This window comes from Notechis scutatus, chromosome 4 (assembly GCF_049901735.1).
Source record: "Notechis scutatus isolate UNSWTSFEM ecotype Mainland chromosome 4, rNotScu1.2, whole genome shotgun sequence".
Taxonomy (NCBI): Eukaryota; Metazoa; Chordata; class Lepidosauria; order Squamata; family Elapidae; genus Notechis; species Notechis scutatus.
In genome coordinates, this window is record NC_142012.1 from 96,970,775 (window position 1) to 96,998,105 (window position 27,331).

General features: G+C 41.9%; 1 protein-coding gene across 1 annotated transcript; it reads left to right on the forward strand.

Annotated features, from left to right (window-relative positions):
• The first annotated feature begins 460 nt into the window (after nucleotides 1-460).
• LOC113424876 (lipase member K-like) lies at nucleotides 461-26,090 on the forward strand. The gene is made up of 11 exons (XM_087965673.1): nucleotides 461-516; nucleotides 3,391-3,443; nucleotides 4,567-4,670; nucleotides 5,041-5,158; nucleotides 5,400-5,598; nucleotides 8,010-8,119; nucleotides 8,955-9,091; nucleotides 10,947-11,093; nucleotides 14,606-14,677; nucleotides 22,722-22,790; nucleotides 25,804-26,090. The coding sequence occupies exons 1-11, from the start codon at nucleotides 461-463 to the stop codon at nucleotides 26,035-26,037; spliced, it is 1,299 nt and encodes a 432-aa protein (XP_087821799.1). The 3' UTR covers nucleotides 26,038-26,090.
• The last annotated feature ends 1,241 nt before the right edge of the window (nucleotides 26,091-27,331 follow it).

A 27,331-nucleotide genomic window follows, 5' to 3' on the forward strand; every position in this document is an offset into this window, starting at 1 on the left:
CTGTTTTATGTGTTGTATTTATATGGTTCCTACATTATGTGTAGCTTTTAGTTGTTAATTAGGGTGTTAATGACTGGTTATTAAATTGTTAATTGTTGTTTCCTTGTGCCACTGTACCCTCAGCTCCTAAGTACCTGATAGGCTGGTGGTAAATCAGCACCCTTACTGACTGATGGCCCCATTTCCAAGACTTCAAACATTTCTCTGACTGTTTTTGTCCCTACTTGGCCAACAATAGTAGTAGTCACAAAATTGAATGCATGTTCTCACTCATTGCAATATGAGGCTGCCAATGGGTTCAGGTCTCCTCTTCTAAGCACTTGCTCATGTTCTTGCAATCCTCTGGTTATCTTCCTCCTCATCCCTCCATATAGTCACGGGGCAATCTATGCAGGGAATTTAATAAATTACATTTGAAATTTCTTCCACCTCCAAATGATCTTTGGAGTTTGTCCTCCACATGGTAGCCTCTGGCTTCAAGTCTCCAGTTTTTTCCAACAACAATAATCTTGTGAGGTAAGTTGAGATGAGATAATGAATGATCCAAAGTCACCGAGTGAGCTTCTTTAGGTGAGGGTTAAACTTGAACGTGGATCTCAGTATACTACACTGGCTACTTTTGAAAAGGAAATTGACTGTTGTAGCAGTGTTTTACTGCTTTATCTGAATTCAGCAGTAGCCATGGCTGACTAGTCTGAATGAAACTTCATTTTAAAACATTTTTCTAAATGCTTGGTCAACCACTGTGGTGTGTATCACAGATCAAGGGAGGGCAAAACATTACAGATCTGAATTGTTTCAATGTTGGAAAAATACATTTAAGAATGGATTGAAGACCTGAAATTACTTGTGGCTTTAAAAAGAAAATGCTTACAAACATAAATTACGTAGGGGATGACTGTACTGTAGTGAATTATGATAATTCTTTATTGAAACTATTGCAAACAATGCTGCAATAGGAGTTATTATATATTTATACACATAATTGTTGTAAAATAAAATCAGAAATCACTTTTTATAATCATTCTTTCTTTCCTTTGTTTTGTGCTTTTTTTGTCCTTTTTTCTTTCTTTTATTTCTCCTATTTTTAGTTCTAAACATTAGATCTTGCTAATTTTTATTCTGTATGAAAATTTTAATTAGTTTTAATTAATATAATTTTTTATTTAATTTTAACTAGAAAACTTATTTAAAATATTGGACAAATATGTACATGCATGTGTGTGTGTGAGTATGTCTATATATAACCTGTGTATCTTTTGTATCACTTTCATTTTTCTTATGCAACTGTTTCATTTTGATGAACAGATACTGTACATTATACATAGAATAGTAATTAAATAATAAATGGTTTAGTAAATCCATCCCCCAACCTGCTCACCCATTTTGAATTTGAAAGGCTTTATCCTTCCAAAAAGCATTTAAAACTGGGATTGGGTGCAATTGGATATTCTGGATTGTATTGGAAAGTTTAGTGGTGGCGCCAGATCATTTTTGTTCTTTGTTTTAGTGTTTTATTTCATTTATTTGTATATATTGTTTTTATCTTGCATTGCCAAGAGTTTGGTTTAAGATGGGCAGCCCTGTAAACATTTGAAATAAATAAAGTAAAATAAATCTTGTTTGAGGCATTGGCTCTGAGTGTGAAACCGCTATTTCCATATCAAAACGGATATATCATTTCAATCCTTTTTCAGAAATATTTTGAATCCAAGTAGATTGTTTCCGTCTTTGAAGAGCTGCCTCATATCCAACACACTCTGAATGATTGCAACAGCCTGTTTTTCATTCTAAATCCACCATTTTGTTCTTAAAATGGAACATTTTGAATTTGAATGAGGACCCAGGTGGTTGGGGACAATATGCTGACTCTGTAAACTGCTTAGAGAGGGCTGTAAAGCACCGTGAAGCTGTCTATAAATCTAAGTGCTATTGCTATTGCTACTAAATTGGCATCAGGTAAGGGTCAATGGAATTCCAAAGGGCTTGGGCTTGGATCATTTGTGGCAATGTTAGAACTCTTAAGCCCCTCAGTTCTGCCTGTTCTTCTCCTATATCTTTGCTAGCTCACTGGAGCCAATGGTAGGGATTGAGAATCTACAGGACGAAGAACGCAGCATTGTAACGGTGACCTTGCTGCATTGAACATTGGTACACTGGTCTTGCGGATTGGACACTCCCTCAGACCAGAGGTCGGCTGCTGGGGGTTCACAGGGGTTTGGGAAAACACCTAGCTAAGATTCTGCACAGTTTGGAGAGCCCCCAAATCCCACTCCTGGCTGGCCCCTCCCACCCCACCCCTCCCCTCCCAGGATGCAGGTAAGTGCAGGGTGCGTGCGGAGGTTCAGGGAGGATGAAAAATAGGCCTCCTGGAAGTTTCAGAAACAGACCTGTTTCCAGCTTCCAGAGAGCCTCCGGGGCCCGGGGAGGCCGTTTTTGCCCTCCTGGAGGCTCAAGGAAAGCCTCCAGAGCCCGGGGAGGGCAAAACGCCCACTCCCAATGGTGCAGGAGGCAGACTAGGCCACACCCACCATGGCCACACCCACGCCCACCCAACAACTGGGCAGAGAACTCATTGCTAAAATTTTTGAATCCCAGCCCTGCCTCATACACTGCTGGCTGTCGCTAATAGGAACTATTTTTCCAGAAACAATCCTTGGTATAAGCCTAATGTAGCAAACTAAGGAACCCAGTTTGATAGTAGGCTCCATGCTAATACATAGACCTGTACAAGTGGATGACTATCTGTCCCTTTTTTTCTGAATATTGAACTAATTGGTCATTAGCCAGAAGGAAAATGCGCTCTCAGACTGCAAGCTTAATAGGAGATGATTTAAAAACTGAAAATATAATTTTTAAAAATGATATGAATCTTTTAAAACACAGCTAAGCACAGTGACTTGGGTTGCATTTTGCTGCTATTATTATTATTATTATTTTCTAAATGGGCTGAGTGAAAACATAATTGTTTCAAAAGGGAGAAAAGCAAAGAGCATCTTTGACGTATGACCTGACCTTTATGTGAAGCCTGTTACTGGAAAATGTCAAGCATGTTTGTCAAACAAAAATCTTCCTTAAACATCTCATAATCATTTCTGGACGAGGAAATAAGAACTGAACAGAACCAGTTTTGATTAAGATTTGCACCACAATGGGGCTGTAAATCTCTCATCTGGCTTGTTATTTGTAGTACTAAAATATTACAATGTCAAAAATTTGACGTCTTTTACATTCCTTTTCCTATTCTATCCCAACCTACAGTTAAAATACAAGGTAGAGTTTATCAAGAAGAAAGGGTCATTTGTCCAAACTAATCATTCTGAAAAAACTGTGGCTCTACTTTATTCTGATATAGTCTGGGTTATTTCTGCTCTGCTTTTATTCACTTAGCTTATTTTTCTGTATCTGGCAGGTTGGACCCTCCAAGCAACTGATATTCTCTGGTAAGTTCCTTTGAACTATCCAGGCTGAATATAAATGCAACATAAATGTATATTACATGGTATTTCTCTATGATTAATGTTGTATAGAGAAAAATAGCTACAGGTGCTGAAAGATATTCATGGTTTTTCTCTATCTTTGCACAAACTATTGAATTGGACAGAAGGTCCAATTGCACATAAATATCTATTAAAATAGAAATTGAATGGGTAGTTTTAAAATTAATTTGCAAGCTTAAGAATCAGGGTTCGTATGAATGCAAATTTAAATTCCTGAAATTCACTTCCAAAGATTGCAGAGTTGATTTTAGGCAACAATATGTTGCTGGGTACCCTCTATATTTTGATAATAATGTAGAAAATGTATGTGTGGAAAAATGCATCCCAAGCAAACCTTTATTACAATTTTAATGTTTTGTTTTTTTAAAAAAAACATTCACTATGGTACTAAATTGAAACTGAGATGCACCATTTCTTTTGACCATTGCAAATGTTTTCTTCGTTTTTAGAATAATTACTATTTTTATTCTAAATACTGATTTATATCCTTGATAGAATAGTTTTAACTGAAGTTTTAATGGAATTATTTCAACCTTTGGTCTTTGGTGCAAATTTAATTGAAGCAAGAGAAAATCTAGTGAACTTGATTCTGATCCTTTAGAATAGAATAGAATAGAATTCAAGGCACTGGTAATTACCTACACTTCATGGCTTAGGCCTGGGTTATTTGTGGGACTGTTTCTTCCTAGTTACATTTACCAATCCTGTTAGTTCTGATGGGAGAGGCATGGTATGGGTCCTATCTATTAAGGAGTGTTATTTGGCGAGAGCTGGGCATACAGGTTTTTCTGTTGTAGCATCTATAGAACATTATTCTTCTGGAGATTAAATTTGCCTCAAGGTGTTAGGCCTGATTTTGCTACCGAGCTTTGACCCCAAGCTTGTGACTGAGCCTATACCACGGTTATGTTAACTGATGAGTTGGTTGATTTTTTTTATCTCATATATGTTATTGATTTACTATTATTTTTATTTTGTTTTTAATCATTTATAGCTTCCCAGAATCTTGCATTTAAGATGGCTGGCTTACAAATCAAATAAAAATAAATAAATCTTTTAATTACAGGGAAACTGAAAATGTGGCTGGTTCTGATTTTACTTTATTGGCCTGTATTAGTTGAAGGAAAAAATGTGAACAGAAATGTTAATCCCGAAGCCAGACTGAATTCAGTAAGTAATTTCTTGAAGGAATTTTTAGAACAGCCCATTCCATTGGAACAATGCTGAAGCAAGGATGACATCTGCTTTTAAGGTCTTCTAAAGTCTCATAAAAACTATCTTGGAAGGCCTTCAAAGACTGACAACCTTGCCAGAATTAAACTTAACTTAATTAGCTGTTACCATGTTCAGGGTTTTAATGTTCATAATATATGTAGTTATCTATAGGTGTTGGTTACTGTATTAGTATCTTTGTCATATTATTCACATCTATACCTCTTAGTATTTCTTTAGATTGAAATAGTCTATTAGGTCTACTCATAATGTCAGGTTTATCACTATGATGAACTGATTTTGTGTTTGCCTTCTTCGCTTTTTGTAGAAGCAGCTCATCCTGTACTGGAAATATCCTCTTGAGGAACATTATGTGGTTACAGAAGATGGCTATATTCTCAACTTATTCAGAATTCCACATGGCAGAGAAAACAACACAACCACAGGTTTGTATTCTTACTAAGTTGGGACATTTTACAATAGTGAGGTGAATGTGCTTCTCAGCAAAGAACAACATTCTGGATTCAAAGCCTCTTTGCAAACGTGGAGAGAGAAGCAACAACGAGTAGGGAATAATTCTGCTACAAATTATAATTTCTGAATAAAGTTACAACATCCAATATTAGTCTTGCAAAGATTACCCAAAACACCAAATGACAGGATGCCTTTCTGATTGTTTTGTTTCAGGTCCAAAGCGAGTAGTGTTCCTACAGCATGGCTTGCTGGTGGATGCTGCCCAATGGTACCAAAATTTTCCTCATAATAGTCTGGCTTTCATGTTAGCAGACGCTGGATATGATGTCTGGCTAGGAAATAGCCGAGGGAACACCTGGTCCAAGAATCACACATCTCTTTCTCCCTTTTTGGGGAAGCTTTGGAAATTCAGGTATACTGATTTAAGCTGTGCAGAGCAATGTGGATCTCAGATATCTCCTCATGCTGGAGATATATTAATCTTTGGGAAATTTTATAGCCTTTGGGACTATTATTAATTGGGCTGCCTTCCTCTCTCTGAAGCACAATCCTAGATACTCCTGGGTTTTCCACTTCCCCCAGCTTCCTCACTTCTTATTGTGTTTTAAGCTTATTATCTTTGTTCCCTTCTTTCCTGGACAAAATACAATAGAACAGAATAGAATTCTTTATTGGCCAAGTGTGATTGGACACACAAGGAACTTGTCTTGGTGCAAATACTCTCAGTGTACATAAAAGAAAAGATACATTCGTCAAGAGTCAAAAATCATGGTACAACACTTAATGATAGTCATAGGGTACAATAAGCAATCAAATCATACTAGGAAGCAGTCAATATAAATTGTAAGGATTCAAGCGACAAAGTTACAGTCATACAGTCATAAGTGGGAGGGGATGGGCGATAAGGAGTGATGAGAAGATTAATAGTAATAGTAGAGCAGACTTTGTAAACAGTTGAACAGTGTTGGGGGAATTATTTGTTTAGCAGAGTGATGACGTTTGGGAAAAACTGTCCTTGTGTCTAGTTGTTCCGGTGTACAGTGTTCTATAGCAGGGATCCCCAACCTTTTTGACGCCGCGGCCCGGTACCAGCATCAGCTGGGCGCTGCGGCCCGGTACCGGCATCAACTGGGCGCCGCCATCTTTTTGACGAAAAAGTGCTTCCGGTGACCTCACCGGAAACACTTTTTCGTCAAAAAAGATGGCGGCGCAGCGCTCGGTGAGCTTTTCGGGTAGAAATGGCTTTCTACCCGAAAAGCTCACGAGCGTAACACCGCCATCTTTTTGATGAAAAAGTGCTTCCGGTGAGCTTTCTACCCGGAAAAGCTCACCGGAAGCACTTTTTTTACCAAAAAAAGATGGCGGCGCCCAGCAACCAGCGGCCCGGTAAGAGTTGTTGGGGACCCCTGCTCTATAGCGTCGTTTTGAGGAAAGGAGTTGACACAGTTTATGTCCAGGATGTGAGGGGTTTGTAAATGTCTGCATGAGATCTAATTCGGTGCCCCCCCCCTTTTGGACACCAGGGATCGGTTCCATGGAGAGAGGTTTTTCCGCGGAGCAGAGGGGATGTGGTTTCATGTGCTGCCTGCATCTCACTGATGGGGCTTCGCTTGTTTGTGTGGCCCAGTTTCTGGCAAGCCACAGACCGGACTGGGGGTTGGAAGACCCCTGACCTAATCTATACACTGATAAGAGCTGGCTTGTTTGCTTTATTCTACTCTCAACAGAAAAGATAGAGTGTAGAGCAGATTATAATTTCTTGGAGCAAAAATAGAATTCTTCTGCCTTTTACTTCCTTTCCTACAGTTTCTCCAAAATGCCTTTCTCCATTTTCTTAGGGAAAATAAATTAATGCTGTAAAGGAAACCTTCTTTACGATTTCTCAAAGCTTTTCCCCTTCCCCCCATACTACAGAGACTTTTGTTTTGCAGGTTATCCTAAACTTATGATCAGACTTGAGCCCAAAATTTCTGTTGCTGAGACATTTGTTCAGTTAATTTTGCCCCATTTTACGACCTTTCTTGCCACAGTTGTTAAGCGAATAACATGGTCGTTGTTCAGTTAGTAACATGGTTGTTACACAAATCTGGCTTCCCCATTGACTTTGCTTGTCAAAAGTTCACAACAGGTGATCACATGGGACACTGCAACTGTCATAAATATGAGGCCCTTGCTGGATTTAGGCACAATCTAAAGGCAGAAGGATCTCTGAAAGTTTCAGATTTTTAAAAACTGTTACAGTTTTATTATAATTCCATTGAAGATAGTTTCCATAAATGATCTTCCTACAAGAGAATATATGTAGTGTAGGTTTGATGATGTTACCTAGTTGTGTAATGAAGTGTTTGCAAGCAAACAACCAAGCTCACCGAGCATCAAAGAAATCCACATTAAGCCCTTCTGTGTGGCTTACATATGCTCCTTAATTGGTTAAGATGTACTTTGTTCCTACATGCATTCTAGACCCCATCAGGGTTTGTTAGGCATCTTGATGGTGTTCAGTTGTCAATCTCTGTTAGCACCTGCCAAATAGAGCCTCTACGGCTTCCCAAGCTCTGGGTCTCACCTTGCTTAAACCCAGTCCTAAAGGTTAGTCAGGGACAAGATGGAAAGGTAGACGTTTGATTCTAAATCTTGCACTCCTGTCCTTTACTATATTAGAAATTTGGGCAACTTTAGTCTGGTTAGGATGCATGGCTTGAGCACCATATCCTCCACTGAAACCATTTTGTGAAAATGAGACTCACACACTCTCAGGATATGAAAGGTTGAAGATCCTTGCTGTGCACGCAGTTTAATGAGGACATTTGTTTTTGTTTCCAGTTATGATCAGATGGCTAAATATGACCTTCCAGCATCTATAGATTTTATTCTGCAGAAAACTGGGCAGCAACAACTTTATTATATTGGGCACTCCCAAGGAACCACCATTGGTAAGTTCAGAAGATGCCCAACCTTGTGCCAAGGGGCTGCTCTTGTCTAGGACTGCAATCTTATATATATTTACCAGAAAGGAAGTCCCACTGAACTCAAGTAAATGTTCTAATTAATATGCCTATATAGGACAGTATTGGGAATGCATTTGCTTGGAAGTACATCTAGTGCAAGGGTGTCAAAATCAAGGCCTGAGGTCATACGCAACCCTGATGTGGCCCTCAATGAAATTGAGATTTACACCCCTGAACTAGTATGTTTTAGTGACAGTGACTTAGGCACGAAGCCAGCTGGACAACCTTGGGCCAGTCACTTTCTCTCAGCCCTAGGAAGGAAGCAATGGCAAATCACTTCTGAAGAAACCTTGCCAAGAAAACTACAGGGACTTGAGCCAGGCAGTCTCCAGAAAACTGGACATAATTGAAAGGGGGGGGGAACCAGCCAGTCAAGCTAGTGACAACTTGGAATTGTTATCAAAGGTTTGCATTTCCATGCGCTCATAGCATACATAGCACACATACTGCTGAACAACAAGATAAGCAATTTTTGTAGCTTATAGCATACATAGCACACATACTGCTGAACAACAAGATAAGCAATTTTTGTAGCTGCCTCTTTTTTCATTTTAATAGCCAAGGTTTACAGAGGCCAGAGTGAGATAGCATCTGAGTGGATGATTAATTCAGGATTCATCCTGTTTCCTCTTCATGCTTTTAGAGAGAAGCTAGTTGCTAAGCATATCAAAGGTGGAATTTTATTTAATCATGTGGAATCAGGTAATCAATTGACTTTGATGTTAACCAGCTGTTTCCCTCTTCTTTTCCTCCTTGTCAGCTTTTATAGCTTTTTCAACCAATAAACAACTGGCTTCCAAAATCAAACTCTATCTGGCTTTAGCTCCTGTTGCTACTGTTAAAAATGCTAAAACACCTTTAGCCCAACTTGCAAAACTTTCTGACATAGAAATTAAGGTATGTGGATTAGGTGACTTTGGCCTGTAAGCGTTCATTATATGGAAATTATAAGATTTAGAAACTTGCTCTTGCTGCAGTCTTAGGACACAGGTCATTTCCATTTTACCTGGAGAGCCGAGGAACCATCTCACCCCAATGGGATTGGCCCAACCCACTCATTCTGGATGAAGGGATATGCTGTGGATCCTATCAGGAGCTCAGGAGAAGGACCTTTTCTGCTGTGGCTCCTGCTCTCTGAAACACTGTGGGATCACCCTCTTGGCCTTCCCTAAGAGTCTCGAAACTGGCTCTAGCAACTGGCCTGGAGGCCCTGATGGGTGTGTTCCATGTTGGGAAGAAGAACCCACCCTATAGTATTCTGGTTTTGACTTACCATATTTTTCACACTATAAGATACACTTCTCCCCCCACCCCACCCCATCCACAAAAAGTGGGTGGAAATGTCTGTGTGTCTTATAGAGCGAATGTTGCTGAAGCCCCGTCCACCCTCTGCCCTCCATCATTCGGCCTCTGCCTCCCAGCAATTTGCCTCCTTACAGCAAACAGCCTGGTCAGCTTCAGCACAGCCTGATTTAGCACAAGCAGCTGATTGGCGGTTAGATTGGCCTCCCGGAATACCTCGGATCAGCTGTCCCAGGCTGTGGGGATTGCCGCCATCACTGCCTACCATTGCCTCAGTGCACCCTGAATGGAGGTGGCAGCAATCGGCGGTGATCGGAGACCGAAAATGGGGTGCATGGAGGCCGAAAACATGATGCATGGAGGCAGAAAATGGGACGCACGTAAGTGGTGATAGGCAGCGGCAGCGATTGGCGGCAACCATGGCGATGGGCAGCGGTGACCCCCGCAGCCTGGAACAGCTGATTGGCGGTATCCCAGGAGGCCGATCCAACCGCCAATCAGCTGCTCGTGCTAAATCTGGCTGTGCTGAAGCTGACCAGGCTGTTTGCTGTTTGCTACAAGGAAGCAAATTGCTGGGAGGCAGAGGCAGATTTATCCCCTTGTTTTCCTCCCCAAAAGCTAGGTGCATCTTATAGTCTGGAGTGTCTTATAGTGAAAAAAAAAATCGGTATTTAATTTCTGTTTATTTATTAATGAATTGTTTCATTGTTCATACTTCTGTTTTTTATGATGTTTTTAAGCTGCCCAAGGTCACATGACAGCGATAGGGGCATCATATAAATTAAATAAATAAATAAATTTTCTTTTACTCATGGAATTCCCTCCCTCCCTTCTTTCTCTCTTTCTCTCCCATCCATTCACCCATCTTTCTATCATCACACAGACACACACACACACACACACACACACACATCATTCAGAGCCAATATTACTAAAAAGGAGGGTTTTCCTATACATAGGTGGTCCTTGACTTACAACCACAATTGAACCCAAATTTTCTGTTGCTATATAAGACAGTTTTTAAGTGAGTTTTGCCTATTTTATGAACTTTCTTGCCACAGTTGTTAAGTGAATCATTGCAGTTATTAAATTGGTAACACAGTTGTTAAGTGAATCTGGCTTCCCCATTGATGTTGCTTGCCAGAAGGTTGCAAAAGGTGATCACATGACCCCAGGACACTGCAATCATCATAATTATGAGCCAGTTGCTTCTGAATTTTGATTACCAGGATCATGCAATGGTCATAAGTATGAAAAACAGTCATAAGTCACTTTTTGACGCCATTGTAACTTCAAACGGTCACTAAATGAATGATTCTAAATTGAGGCCTACCTGTGTATTGGTTCCACTCTGTTCCTTACAGTTATATCATCTTCTGTAGAACTGCTGGGGGTACAGTGGGGCGGATGATTCTGTATAAGTAATATTCATGTCTCTGAAATTTTACAGATCTTATTTGGAAGAAAAGAGTTTTCACCCAAAACTTATTTTGGTACTTTGTTTTCTACCAACGTCTGCAGTCAGGAGGCACTGGCATCTATTTGTAGCAACTTATTATTTGTATTGAATGGTTATAATGAGGAGAACTTGAATATGGTGAGTACATTGTTTCAGCATAATGTTCTTCATTTTAAAGTCTTTGCCCAGTTAATGCCGCTAGGGTGACTTCAAGAGCTCTCACAGAGAATACTAACAACCAGGTGACTGCCAAGAAATATGATCCTTCCATTGCTCGCCTTCCCCCAATCCTGTCAGAACTAGTCCTTCCATCATCCCCACCATCTTGCCAGAACCAAGGAAGCTTCTTGGATGAAAAGTGAAACGTCTACCTCAAGGAAAAAAAACAGTCCAGCTGCCTTTTGAAAAAGCACCTTTGAGACAACCATGAACTGGATGACTGAGAATCTCCACAGACATTAGAAGCTACCATTTCACTATGTCAGGAGGACAAAACCAATTAGGGCAGCATTTTTCAAACTTGGCAACTTCAAGATCTGTAGACTTCAACTTCCAGAATTCAAGCCGGCCAGGGAATTCTGGGAGTTGAAGTCCATATATCTCAAAGTTGCCAAGTTTGAAAAATATTGGATTAAGGGAAGGAGTTGTATTTGTTTCAGAGATTCACTCTTTTTAGTTTACTTAACTGATATAGAGGACTCATTACTAAATGGACTTCTTTCTACAGATCAAAACTAAGCATGCTTTTGGTTGAAACACGTTTAGAAAAGTGGTCCCCAACCTTTGTGGTTTGGCAGCCTGGCTGGGGCTGCGGGTAGAGAGGAAGGAACTGGGCCACACAAGCTCCACTCACGCAAGGGACAAGAGAAGCCTTTCAGGTGTAGTCTCAGCTACATCAGACTTCTTTGTGTCAAAAGTTTTTGCAAAGGGACGGGAGCAAAGGTGGTATTCAGCAGGTTCTGACCAGTTCTGGAGAACCGGTAGCGGAAATTTTGAGTAGTTTGGAAAAACGGCAAATACCACCTCTGACTGGCCCCACCTCCATCTATTCTCTGCCTCCTGAGTCCCAGCTGATTGGCTGGGTCTTCTTTGGTTGCCCTGCATAGGAGAATGGAGCTGGAAAGTAGGTATGCAGTATCCTTCCCCTGCCACGCCCACCAATCCATACCCGCCAAGCTAAGCCACGCCCACTGAGCCACACCCACAGAACTGGTAGTAAAAAAATTTGAATCCCTCCACTAGATGGAAGGCTTGAAATGGATTGGATGTCTTGTGAAGGCAGCCTTGGTGAGTCAGCGAAACTGAGCAGGGCATGCTTGTCCCACTCAGCCTCTGTTCTCACTACTCTGCTTTTGAAGCATCGGGAGCTGGCAGCTAGGTGGCGTGTGGAGAGGAGAACCGAGCCATATAAGCTCCACTCGTGCGAAAGAAAAGCCTTTGGAGTGCCACTTGTGTGAATGTGAGTGCCAGTGCTCATCACTCAAGCAAGTGTGGCTGCGAACACACATGCACGCCGGCTCACCACTCATGTGGGCTAGGTCACAGCCTGGTAGTTGGCACGGCCCATAGGTTGGGGACCACTGGTTTAGAATATTGGCCACACATGTTGGGGCAGTCACAAAATGGCTACCGCAATATACATGGGAAAACCCAGAACATTGATTTACCTGGAGATAGGTTGAGAAGCTTTCTTTTTGTCACTCCCGCCAGCTCCCTGATTTTTCAGGATTCTTTTTTTCTCTAACATGATTGGTATGCCTTGAAACCAAATGCAGCAATTTGCCATTTTGTTTTGCAAAGAACATTAATGGATTCTTGTGTGTTGTCTATAAAAATTGGTGGTTTATTTTTCAGCATATCATCCATCCATCCATCCATCCATCCAAAAATCAAATAATATTACAAATTATCTATACATTCTAAAAGTATCTAAAGTGATGAGTTCCTTTTCAATAGACTAATCTGGGATAGATATTTGTTGAAGATGTTTTTAATTTGGGTTCCTTCAGTAAAAAAATGAGATGGCCTAGAAAGCTTCCATTATTTTATTTACTGGCTTGTGTATCTGAGTGTCTTGGTTTTCATTCATGAAGACCATGAATGAGCTGAAAGGAGAAATTTCCTTTATCTGCCCTTTTCAGTATGAGGGATGGAAACTCACTTTTTCCATATGAGGTGTGATAGAGATACTCAATTTCCACTGTGTCTCCTTAGTTTGGTCACTTTCCCCCTCTAAGCATTACATATTACATTATATTTTCTGTCTGGGAATAAGATATTTTCCCCTGAACTTTTTGAAAAGGTTATTGTATCTTTTCTCCCATTGTGTTCTGACCCAAACCTTGTTCAAATTAAACAAACACAAACTGTGTATAAAAGCAAACCTTTTTAAATGTGGCACTGGGAATTCAGTGCATTCCCAGCCAAGAGACATTTAAACCTAATTGTCCGATATCTAAAGCAAGCCCTTTCAAGTTTGCAAAAGGCTGCCAAGGACAGAAGACTAATTACTGATTAAATAGTAAATATCCACCGATAGAAGTTTCAAAAACTAATCAGGGCTTCAACGAGGACACTGAGTCTAAAGAACTTCTTTGCTTCCTGCAAAGAACACATCCCCGAGGGCTGGTTTTTATCCCTTATGAGAGGGGCCATCACCTTTCAGCCTTATTCCCGAATCACCCTTGCTGCTTCAGCTGCTCTTTCCTTCAAGCAGCCCTGTGTGCATGCGCACTGGGCACAGGCTTCCCGGGGTCCTCTTCGTCACTGCTGCCAGACTCCACAAGCTCCGAAGACAGCATCCCACTCTCAGATAGTCCTGGCCCCATCCCTGCATCACACGCAGGCCCCTCATCTGAGTCCTCACTCTCTGAGACCTCAGCCGTCCGCACCTGCTGCTGGCAAACCACAATACATTGTGAGATGAATGCAGTGTTCAGAGGTGTCAAGATGTTGGCTGTGACCTTGTGACAGAACCTTCACCGCTTTTTCCATGTTTCAGTTGCATGGTTGCAGATGTCCCTACCATTGTGCTCATTTCATCCCAACTGTGTGAACAAAAAAGAAACATAACTTTTTATGAAAGGTTTCAAACATTTTCAGTTGTCATTTCTTATAAACCTTTGAGTGGGCTTTCAGCCTATTGGTTCAGAATTATGGATTAGATTGGTTTACTCAATCATGGCTTATGAAATAAACACAATTTGGATTTGTATAATACAAACAACAGATGACTAATGCCAGTTCCCCCTTTTCTGGAGCAGAGACATTTTTAAGAAACTGCCAAAGAAGCCAACAGCAAATAGCTCAACCAAAGAATCTCTAAGATCACCCCCGCCAACACAGACAGGCAAGCCACTAGAGTATAAAGTGTCAACAAACTGCACTTCTTACTAGCACTGATGATGTTATCTAGTTTGGGTAATGAAACGTCTGCAAGAAATTTGCACAGAGATTTGCACATTTTTAAGACTCTTGGTCTTCTCTGCCATAAGCCATGGTTTGCAATCATTAATGGTTAGATTTATGCAGTGACATAAAACCAAAGAAAGAAATCACACGATTCCTTAACATAATAAAAAAAAATGATCTGAAATTAACTTGGTTGCACAGTAAAGAATCTACACGATGTCTTTTTTTTTTTCTTTCAGAGCCGAGTTGATGTATATACTTCATATGTCCCAGCAGGTACATCTGTGCAAAATATGATCCATTGGAAACAGGTAGATACCCTAAAATAAATTGGTACCCTGGGAGGGCATAATATATTATGCTTTAAGAAATTATAGGATGGTCTTTTCTTGAGAGATATAAATTGTTATTCTTTTGTTGATAATACCCAAGTGATATTTCAACTCCGAGCTGTCTGCGTTATGCTATCTTGGTCCTGTCACAGTCTCTGAAACCTGTACAGGTCTGAATGGGGAGAAAAAGAGTCAGGCTAAATCGTGAGAATACTGCGTGGTTGTGAATATTTTTTCCCTCCAGTTCCGGGTTTTTTCCATTTTTGGTTTTGAATGGGAGAGCATTTCCCCATTCATCACTGGTCCACAACTTGAGGATTGCTTTGATCTCCATCCCTTGCTCAAAGAGGGCCTTTGCACAGATTTATCTAGTTTGCCAATCATGCCTATTCCTGTATTAGAAGCCCCTTAGCAATTATTTTATTTATTCATTTATTTGTCAAAAGCTTACAATATAACAGAAACAAGAGTAAACATAAGTTTAAATACAAGAAATGGAAACTAATAATTGGGGACAATAGGACAGGGACGGTAGGCACGATTGTGCGCTTTTGCACACCCCTTACAGACCTCTTAGGAATGGGGTGAGGTCAATAGAGGTTAGTTTGAGGGTAAAGGAGTGGGGGTTTGAGCAGGTGACAACAGAATCAGGTAGTGAATTCCAGACATTGACCACTCTGTTGCTGAAATCGTACTTCCTGCAATCAAGTTTGGAGTGGTTTACATTTAGTTTATATCTGGTGTGTGCTCTTGTGTTGTTGTTGTTAAAGCTGAAATATTCATTAACTAATAAGACATTGTAACATATGATTTCATGTACTAAGCTTAAGTGCAATCTTAGTTGGCATAGTTCAAGGTTGCCTAAGCCAAGAATCTCAAGTCTGGTGCTGTAGGGTATTCTGTTGAGAACAGAGGAATGTAGTACTCTTCTGGTAAAATACTTCTGGACTTGCTCAATTGTATTTATGTCAGATATGCAGTGTGGATTCCAGAAAGCAGGGCTGAATTCATGTCTAGCAAAGGTTTTGAATGCCCTAGTTTGCAAAACAGTATTACCAGAGGAGAAGCTTCATAAAATTAAATGTACAACTCTTAAAGCCTTTTTGGCAATACTTACTTACTCAGATCTTAGTCACCTCACCAATGAATTACTGCAATGTACTCCAAATGGGGCTGCCCTAGAAAATTAGAATCAGAATAGAGCTGGATGGGACCTTGGAGGTCACCTAGTCCAACCCCCTGCTCAAGCAGGAGATCCTATACCATTTCAGACAAGTGACTGTTCAGTTCCTTCTTAAAAACCTCCAGCGATGAAGCAGTCATAAGTTTTGAAGGCAAACTGTTTTATTGGTTAATTGTCTTCACTGTTAGGAAATTTCTCCTTAATTCCAGGTTGCTTCCCTCCTTGACTAATTTTCATCCATTGTTTCTTGCCCTCTGGTGCTTTGGAAAATACAGTGATCCCCATCTCTTTATGGCAACTGTTATGAACTAATAAACTCATTCGTCAAAAACTATACTAACTTACTTCAGCAGCAGGCTTGTAAGCCTGCACTTCTGATTGGCCCACGGATAAGTGAATCGTGATTGGCCGATTCTGGCTGACCTGATTGGCTGACAATGGGCCATTGCCGATTGGACGCTTTTAGAGCGGTTACTTCAATTTCATTGGTTGTTGTGACAGCAGCTAGCTCTATAAAAGAGCTGCTGCTGCCCTTGTTGTTGTTCTGTTCTGAAGTCACTATTAAAGTGTTAAGTTGAGTCACTATAGATGCCTCGTCTCCGTTATTGCGCCCACACCTCCAGAACTAACACTGGCAATGAAGGTGGGATGCGGAGACGATAGAGCTGACTGAGCACTCGCTGAGCACCGAACAGAGCACGTGGCTAAGAGAGCGCCAACAACGGCAAGATGGCCAGCGGCGCCGTACCACCCGCTCCATTTGACCCGGCTAACGAAGACTGGGACTCATATATAGACAGGTTCCAGATGTTCCTGGAGACCAACAACCTGAAAGACGCTGCGCCTGGCAAGAAACGAGCGATCTTCCTGACCCATTGTGGGCCTGCCATTTTTAAAATGGCTAAGGCACTTGCTAAACCAGCGGAAGTTAAAACAATGGATTGGGATACCCTCGCACCGATCCTCCGAGCCCATTATGCACCCGCGGTACCAACGCTTATCCGAAGGCACGAATTTTACCAGAGGGACCAACGGAAAAACGAGAGCGTTGGGGACTTCATCGCGGACCTCTGGAACCTGGGAGGCCTCTGTGGTTTCGCAAACCTCTAGGAAGCCATGAGAGACCGCATAGTTCTGGGATTAGATGACCACACTGCGCAGAGCAAGATCATGGCTAAAGGGGACATCGACCTCGCAGATGTCATCGCCGACGCTACTGCAGCAGAAGCAACCAGGAAGTCGGCCGCTCGAATGCACCGCACCAACGCACCACTCCGCCAACTCGCCAGTGACACTACGCCTTTTTCCAAGAGGCACTCAACAACGGCTCACCATGAAGACCTCGAATCCTCGTCTGATAGTGAGGAAGAAGAGGTCAACCGACTCAGGTCAGAGCGCGACCAGCGAGACCTGAAGAGCCAGAAACCTGCACGTCAATGCGCCGGTTGCGGGGCCAATCACCCGCGATCGGACTGCAAATTCCTCGACGCACTCTGCCGTTCCTGTGGAAAGAGGGGCCACATCGCAAAGGTTTGCAGAAGCAACCGAGCGTCAAGCCCAATCCTAAGAACAACGAGCAGCCCACCTGTAAATCAGAACTGTCTGAATCACCAATCGAACCACTATCACTACAGAAATCGAGCGCCTGCTGCGTCAGCTAGGCGAGAAGAGGCGCATCAAACCATTACCATTGGTCACGCATCATCCATGGATGCAAGAAAGATCCGAGTGAAGGTCGCCATTGAGAATCGTCCATGCGTAATGGAAGTAGACTCGGGGTCGTCCCTATCAATGGTCTCATGGAAAACCTTCAAGCAGCTGATCCCTGACATCCGTCGGCAGGACCTCAGCACCCAAAAAATTATATTACGGGACTACCAGGGAAACAGGATTCCCATTGCCGGTTCCCGCCACGTCCAGGTGTCTTTCAGAGACCGCACTGCAAATCTGCCTATTACCATCGTCGATCGAGACCGACCCAGCTTGTTGGGGTTACAGTGGTTCGTTCCACTGGGAATTGAACTAGCGGGCATTCACCAGACAGGAGACAGCGATTGGGAAGCGGCCCTCGTCCAGGAATTTCAGGACGTGTTCACCAAGAAACTAGGCAAGTACAAGGGATCCCCCATATCCTTTAGCCTCAACCCCGATGTTGCACCCATCCGCCTTAAGCCTCGTCGAGTGCCTTTCACACTCAAGCCAAAGATTGATGAACAATTGGACAAATTAATAGCTCAGGGGGTGTTGGAACCGATCGATCACGCCCGTTGGGAAAACCCGATTGTAACTCCCATAAAGCCTGATGGATCGATAAGAATTTGTGGGGATTACCGGGCCACCCTAAATCACGCACTTCAGCAGAGCGCTTACCCGGTACCTGTGGTCCAACATCTTCTTCACTCTCTGGTTGGCGGAAAAGTATTTGCAAAATTGGACCTCGCCCAGGCATACCAGCAACTACCCGTAGATGCAGAAACTGCTGAGGCCCAGACTATAGTCACGCACAGAGGTGCGTTTAAATGTAATAGACTCCAGTTCGGAGTGAGTGTAGCACCAGGCATTTTCCAAAGCCTGATGGAGAGACTGCTACAAGGCATAAAAGGAGTCGTGCCTTATTTCGATGACGTATTGATAGCTGCCCCCACTAAAGATGTATTAGAGAAACGACTCAGAACGGTTCTTCAGAAATTTAAAAATGCCAGGTTGAAAGTAAAAAAGGACAAGTGTCAACTTTGTACGGAGAGGGTTGAGTTCCTGGGGTACCTTCTTGACAAAAAGGGAATCCATCCCACTGAAAAAAAAGTAACGGCAATAAAAAACTCCCCAAGACCCAGGAATAAAACAGACCTCCAAGCCTTCCTGGGACTCATTAACTTTTATAACATCTTCTTGCCCCAGAAGGCGACTGTAGCTGAGCCCCTACATAGACTACTCGACAAGAAGGCTTCCTGGGTCTGGGGACATCGGGAAGAACGAGCATTCCAGCAAGTAAAAGATCTCTTAACCTCAGACGCTGTATTAATGCAGTATAACGAGACTTTGCCGTTAACGGTCACCTGCGATGCTTCACCATTTGGGGTAGGAGCCATCTTAAGTCATGTCCTACCAAACGGAAATGAAGCACCTATTGCTTTCTTTTCACGAACTTTATCGAAGACTGAAAGAAACTACAGCCAACTCGATAAAGAGGCTCTTGCTATTGTATCCGCTATTAAACGCTTTCATGAATATGTATATGGCAGACCGTTTACCATAATAACCGATCACAAGCCATTGCTTGGCATTTTAGCGGGAGACAAACCAACTCCCCACATCTTATCACCCAGAATGACCCGTTGGTCAGAGTTTCTAGCCGCATACGATTATCAACTGCAACACCGCCCGGGGAAAGTCATTCCCCACGCTGACGCCTTGAGTCGTTCTCTGCAACCGGAAGCCATAGACGATCCAGCTCCAACTTTAACTGCACTCCAAATCGAAACTCTCCCTGCACCACCCCTGACTGCACGAGACATCGCTGCGGAAACAAAAAAGGATCCTGTATTCGCTCGAGTCCTCAGCTGGGTGGAACAAGGTTGGCCTGACAACGAACCCAACGACACCTTCGCGCCTTTCAAACATCGACAGACGGAACTGTTTTCCCAGAAGGTCTGCATCTTGTGGGGAGACAGAGTCATCATTCCAGAAAAATTACAACACACCGTTCTAAAACTGTTGCACGATGGTCATCCAGGCATCGTGCGAATGAAGGCACTGGCAAGAAGTTACGTGTGGTGGCCAGGTATCGATAAACAGATAGAAGCCTGGGTAGCCATATGCAACAAATGCCAGGAAATCCGCGCTACCCCACCGAAGGCACCTCCAACTGAATGGGACGCACCTCGTGGTCCCTGGTCCCGCATCCACATTGACTTTGCAGGACCCACCAAGGGACCCACTTTTCTCATAACTGTGGATGCCTATTCCAACTGGCTCGAAGTCCACAAAATGAAGAGCACCACCACAGAAGCCGTCGTTAAAAAATTAAATAGACTATTCGCTACGCACGGTTTGCCTGACGTTTTAGTCTCGGATAACGGTCCCCAATTCACTGCCCTAGCATTTGAACAGTACCTAGCCGACCGGGGCATCCGCCATGCCTTAACTTCGCCGGCCCACCCTGCGGCCAATGGCAGGGCTGAGCGCATGGTCCAATTCATAAAAAGACCCTGCACAAGATGGAACATGGGGACATTGATGACAAAGTAACCCGAATGCTTCTCCTCCAACACATCACCCCGCACAGCATCACAAACAGAACCCCGGCCGAACTTCTGATGGGCCAGAAACTTCGCTCACACCTTGATCGCCTACACCCAACATACACACCAGAAAAACCATGCGGTTCCAGCAGCAAGTGTCGTGCGTTCAAGGTAGGCGACTTAGTCTTCGCGAAAAACTTCGCGGGTGATCCATTGTGGGTCCCCGCTACGATAACTCAACTTACGGGCCCCAGATCTTACCGTCTACAAACTAGCGATGGGAAATTATGGAAGCGCCATATAGACCAACTTCGTTCCCGATTGGCACCTAACCCTATCGCAACCCCTGAATCGCAAGCTGAGGGGGGAAGGGAAATCGAGGGGGCCGAAATAGAAATAGCAGACGACCCACTAACTGACGCCCAGCAGTCTGCACAGCCAACCATGGAATACTCACCTTCCGGAGGTGGACCGAGCCGGGTGATTGTTTCGCCACAAAGCAGCCCGGCCATAGAAGCAAGTCCAGGGAACCCGGATGACAACAGAGAGGACAGCCCTGAATCCCCGAGCGGAGTAATGGAACTGTCTTCGCCACCCGGTTCTACAAACAGCCCACTGGAGCCAGCGCCAGAGCAGAGACCGGTGGAACAGCAAAAATCGAATAGACAAGTGAAACGGCCTGCCTACTTATGAGAATACGTCACCCCACCCCTCAGACGGAACCTAGGGGGGAGGGGTGTTACGAACTAATAAACTCATTCGTCAAAAACTATACTAACTTACTTCAGCAGCAGGCTTGTAAGCCTGCACTTCTGATTGGCCCACGGATAAGCGAATCGTGATTGGCCGATTCTGGCTGACCTGATTGGCTGACAACGGGCCGTCGCCGATTGGACGCTTTTAGAGCGGTTACTTCAATTTCATTGGTTGTTGTGACAGCAGCTAGCTCTATAAAAGAGCTGCTGCTGCCCTAGTTGTTGTCCTGTTCTGAAGTCACTATTAAAGTGTTGAGTTGAGTCACTATAGATCCCTCGTCTCCGTTATTGCGCCCACACCTCCAGATCTAACAGCAACCTCTCAAATACTGGATATGTCCCCCATAGTCCTTCTTTTCTCTAGACTAGCCAAACCCAAATCCCGCAACTGTTCTTCATATGTTTTAGTCTCCAGACCTTTAATCATTTTAGTTGCTTTTCTTTGCACCTTTTCCAAAGTCTCAACATCTTTTTTGTAATGTGGTAACCAAAACTGGATGCAGTATTCCAGGTTTGGTCTTACTAAAGCTTTATAAAGAGGTACTAATACTTCATGTGATTTATTCTATGCCTCTGTTTATACAACCAAGGATTGTATTAGCTTTTTTGGCAGCTGCTAATTTGGAAGTTATGGTTGCTCCAGAATATGGTAGGACAGACAACATAGTGCAATATGCCTGGGTGACACCATTGCTCTGTAAGCTATATTGGTTATCAGTTAGTCTCCAGGGCCAATTCAAGGTTCTGATTACTATCTAAAAGCCCTTCATGGCACTGGGCCTAGTATTTGAAGAGCCACTTGTCTCCAATAGTTTGTTTGTCTCATATGACACATTAGCTTTAGGTCCCTTCAGTTAAACAGTGTCATCTATTAGAACCTAGGGAATAAGCCTTCTCTGTCATAGTATTTGTTTAATAATCTCCCTGCTTTTCCAAGAGTCTTATGTGACATTAGAAAAGTCACTGAAAACTTGGTTATTCTCACAAGCTTTGGGACAAGCTGTTGGTTGAGTTTGTTTAATATAGAGACTTGGATAATGGAGGATAATATAATCAATTCCTTTATTTTGTTTTGTATTGTTCTTCCTTTTTTAATTTATTTTTTAAAGAATGCAAACATCTCAGATTTATTTAAAGTTAGGGAGCTTCTAAATTGTATAAATATATAAATAAATCGGACAGTCCCAGTTATTTAAGGTTAGGCAGCTTCTAAATTGTGTAAATATATAAATCAATCAGTCAATCCCTAGTCAAAAATTTCATTGGCTATGAACTTGCTCGATCTTATTAGGAAAGGCCTCTTCTTTCAGCTTCTTCATGTTTCTCAAGTGTAAAATAGGTTAACGATGTTAACGTATTGGTTTTTGTTTTTGCTAATGGCAAAATAAAGCACAAAGAATTGCTTGAAAGGCCAATACGAACATTAACATATGATGATGCTCATCAGCAATTGTAGGGAGAGCTCAAAAGAGGCAAGGTGGCAGTTGCAGTGTGAAGATACAAGTTCTCCATCTTGTGCATAGATGTGATGCTGTTGTTGTTATTATTATTGTTCCTATTATTATAGTTTATGTTTATATTACACTATTTGTTGATGCACATACAAAAAGGGATGTCTGACGTTTTGCCTGTTTCAACTCCCCAAAGATTCATCATCCCAAAGACACTGCTGCCGATTGAGAGTACAGACAGTCCTCATTTAGCAACTGCCTTTTTTAACAACCACTCAGTTATGATGGGTATGAAAAAGTAACTTTATAACCAATCCTCATAGCGCTTGTAAAGCAAAGGAAAGCTGAAGTAAGATCATAAATACATTCATTTGATATTTCTTTATATTTCAGGCCATTAACAGTGGTAAACTTCAAGCTTATGATCATGGAAGACTTGGAAATAAATTTCATTATGGACAGGTGAAGTATTTTCCAGCAGATGCTTATCTCAATAGTAATGATATGTATTGTACATATATCTTGTATTGGACACCATTGCTTCAGCAACCGTCTAGCCCAGGGGTTGCCAACCTTTTGGACCTCAAGGATCACCAAACTCATAATTTTAGATCCCAGGGACCACTAACTGGTTCTGTGGGTGTGGCCTAATTTGTGGGTGTGGCTTGGTGGTCATGTGACTGGCTGGGCATGGCTTGTATGTAAATATTATAAATATTTATATAAATATTGAATCTTTTTTATTAAAAAAGAGCAACTTTTACCCAAAATCAGGCAAAGCAGGCTGGCAGATTGAGTTGCTCACAGAATCACAGATTCATTCAGAGATCTATATATCTGCCATTGGCTAGCTCAGTCTGTCACATAAAATTTGCTTGCAAGCAAACTCATAAAATTTGCTAGCAAGCAAACTCACAAAATTAACTCACAACACACCATGCATGTAAATATTGAATTTTTTATTTAAAAAAAGAGCATCTTTTACCCAAAATCAGGCAAAGCAGGCAGATTGAGTTGCTCACAGAATCATTCAATGATTCAATGATTCAGAATCATTCTATCTTTCTGCCATCGGCTAGCTCAATCTCTCAAATTTGCTTGCCGTGAGTCTGCACTGAATTTGCTTGCAAGCAAACCTTCAGTCCTAAGGGAGATTCAGCTGTACTTAAAAGCAGAGCCGAAGAGCTAAAGACTAGCTAGAAACCAAGAAATTCAACCATTTTCTGCTTCCTAGCTAATCTAAAACTCCCAGCACAGAGAACAGTTGATGGTCAGAAAAAAGGAAAAATAGAAATTTAGCAGGCAACTTTACTGGGTAAGGAGTGAGTGGGCGGGGAGGGTTCCTGTGGGCCATGTGGGTGGCGCAGCACTTGTGTTTCTGCGCAGCCTGGATTAATTGCTTTTGGGAGGGGGTGCTCTTGGGGTGAGATTTCTCTGCGGCCCACCAAAATTTTCTCATGGCCCACCCATTGGCGGCCGCTGCTCTAGCCCACATGTAATTTTATGCTGTCCACCCTGTTTGAAAGCTGAGCCAATTTATTATTATGTAACCAGAATTGCATTGAAGGGGTTTCACCCCCAGTTGATCCATTGGGCTAATCCTGACTTTTGGCACACAACCAGTCTCATCCAGGAATTCAGCCATTGATACAACTGAGAGACAGCTTTGCAATTCCTCCCTCCCTCTCTCCCTTTTTGAATCTCTGTGAAAATGTACATAAAGTGAACTAAAAACAGATAGAGTAGGAGAACACTTTTTTTGCATGATGAAATTGACCATAGATCAAATCCCAATGGCTTTTCTCCATTGGCCCAACCCTACTAACTCATGCCTTTTATTGCATACGATCTGTTGTGAGGCTGCCTTTGAAAACAACTTGGAAGCTGCAGCTGGTACAAAATGTGTCAGCAAACCTGCCAATTTAGAATTGGATCTGTACTAGAACTGCCAGTATGCTTCTGCTTCTGCTTCAAAGTGGTGGTGAAAGTCCTAAACTATATGGCACCAGGGTATCTCAGGCAAACCTTTGTCAGAACTGAATTTGCTTGGTTCAGTCATTGAGAAGGAGCTAGTTGCAAACGCCCTCCCTCTGTGAGGTTCATGGATGTGGGTCAGACAACAGAACTTCTATTGACTGCCCCTTTTGAATATTTTCCTTTGCGAAGCCCCCTCCCCTTACTGTAATTGCATAAACACTTTAGAGCAGTTTTATTCCAACGTGTGTTCAGTCCTGGATGATTGACAGCATGTACCTGTCATGGATTTTCTCTGGATTTTTATTTTTACCATACTGTTCTTAAGTAGCATTATTTTGTTTGAGCATTGGGGTATGCTACAAAACAAACAAACAAACGGATAGATGATAGATAGATAGATAGATAGATAGATAGATAGATAGATAGATAGATAGATAGATAGATAGATAGATAGATACCCTATTTCTCCAACAATATGGCCTCCCCCAATAGGAAGTCCCAGCATGTTTTATAGGCATGAAATGAAATTAAGCCCCTCCCCCCAAATTAAGGCCTATATTAAAACATGCAGAATGGTGGGGGGGCTTGCCGTTAGGAAGTACTTTTGTTGCACACCCGGATATGGTGCTGCCTGCGTTAACCCCAATATGAAGTGCCCCACCAACGTCGAGGTCAACATCCAAGCCATTGTTGCCCGCCCGCCCGCCTGAAGATGCAAGGGTGGGGAATTAAATCACCCCCGAAAAGACGGCCTAGCCATTTTTTCGGGGCTCAAAAAATAAAAAAAAAGACCTGGCCTTATTATATGAGAAACACGGTAGATAGATAGATAGATCAGAAAGAAATGGCCTTAATTAAGAAATATGAATAGTTATAATAAAAGATTTAAGACTGAAAGTAGATCATACAGAATTCCTGCCTTGAAATCTTTCTTATGCATGTATGCTTCAGGAATTCAAATAACAAGCCTTGAGATACAGACTTTCCCAAATGTCTTTAAGTATTGTGTGAACACACATATACAACCAAGCAACTATGCACATGTGGATATTTGTATGAGCAAACTCAATATTTGCACAATGAAGACTGGTTAAAAATTGGGACAATGGTCCCGTTAACGTTTTGAACCCATATGGAGCTTTTCAGAGGACACCTCCCTTATATATCATAATTACCTTTAGCGTAAAACATAACCGACAGAAGTAAAAGAGTGAAGTGTGAAAGTAGGTCACCCAGGAGCATTAAACTTCTTTTGAGACTCAGTGTTATGGGTGAATGCATTTCATTTTCAGTTACAATGAGAAAATATGTAGTCTTTGGAAGGAATGTTAATACTTAGCATTCTACAGAACTCAAGTTAATGAATACACAAGAATTCAGCCCCATTTTCTTTCCTTTATGTTCTTGCAAAGTGGGACACAATTTAGCTAATAATATCTTTGTCTGGATCTGAGGAGTAGGACAATATCACATTTTCTTTTTCATTTTTTAAAAACAGGATTTGCCTCCTGAATACAATATATCAGCTATGACTGTACCAACGGCAATTTGGAATGGTGGAAATGACTGGCTTTCTGATCCTGATGATGTTAATCAATTAATCCCCCAAATTCAAAACCTTATTTCCCACAAATTTATTCCTCAGTGGAACCATCTGGATTTTATATATGGTATTGATGCACCTGATAATTTGTATTATGAAATAATGGACTTACTCCAGAGGAATCCTTGAGAAATGTTTGTCAATAAAGACACGAAGTTCATTTGCTGTTAATTTTCCACTGGTTTTTTCCATGACCCATTTTAAATAAATTTTCAGTTTACATACAAAACAAAAGACCATCCAGTGAATTCATACTCTTGTCTCCGTTAACTTGTTTTCTATATACAACAAGTCATTTAGCTTGGATGCATAGATTATTCTATTTACGCATTACTCAGAGTTGATTTTGTCTTTACAATTACTCCTAAACTGCTTTTCTTTCAAAGATGGAGTGGGGTGAACACATGGAAATCATATCCCTAATGGAGAACATGGAGTATAGCTAAATTTGTAGCCATGGTGGCATAGTGGTTAGAACACAGTATTGTAGGCTAATTCTGCCGACTGCCAGCAGTTCGATCCTGGCCAGCTCAAGCTTGACTCAGCCTTCCATCCTTCCGAGGTCGGTAAAATGAGGACCCAGACTGTTGGGGGCAATATGCTGACACTAAACTGCTTATAGAGGGCTGTAAAACACTGTGAAGTTGTATATAAGTCTAAGAGTTATTGCTATCGCTTATACATCTTGTCCCGTTTGTGTTGGAAGCAACTGTTAAGGTCCTTCAGGGTTGAAAGGATTAGATGGTGACATCACAGTTGCCTGGGGGTGCCCGGTGTGGGCTCCTTTCATGTGATTCAAAATAATATAATCTCAAATACTTAAAAAGTAAAAGAAAACATGTTGATTGATTAGAACAGACTACCCTATCTTTATTTATTTTTATTTATTTATTTTATTTTCAAAACTTACAATATAACAGAAATAAGAACAAACATAAGTTTAAATACAAGAAATAGAAACTAATAATTGGGGACAATAGGACAGGGACGGGACGCATGATTGTGCGCTTATGCACACTGCTTACAGACCTCTTAGGAATGGGGTGAGGTCAATAGAGGTTAGTTTGAGGGTAAAGGACTGGGAGTTTGAGCAGGTGACAACAGAATCAGGTAGTGAGTTCCAGACATTGACTACTCTGTTGCTGAAATCATACTTCTTGCAATAGAGTTTTGAATGGTTTACATTTAGTTTATATCTGTTGTGCTCTCTAGTGTTGTTGTTGTTAAAGCTGAAATATTCATTAACTGATAAGACATTGTAACATATGATTTTATGTACTATGTTTAAGTCTAATCTTAATCGGCGTAATTCAAGGTTGTCTAAGCCAAGAATCTCAAGTCTGGTGCTGTAGGGCAGGGGTCCCCAACCACCGGTCCACGGACCGGTACCGGTCCGTGAAACAAGTCCTACCGGGCCGCTGGC

What these genes read in the sequence shown, in the direction of transcription:
- LOC113424876 (XM_087965673.1), top strand. Translation starts at nt 461, where the DNA reads ATGGTAGCCTCTGGCTTCAAGTCTCCAGTTTTTTCCAACAACAATAAT. An exon ending in TTTCTGACATAGAAATTAAG is followed by an intron (nt 9,092 to 10,946) that starts GTATGTGGATTA and finishes GAAATTTTACAG; the next exon opens with ATCTTATTTGGAAGAAAAGA. An exon ending in ATATGATCCATTGGAAACAG is followed by an intron (nt 14,678 to 22,721) that starts GTAGATACCCTA and finishes TTTATATTTCAG; the next exon opens with GCCATTAACAGTGGTAAACT.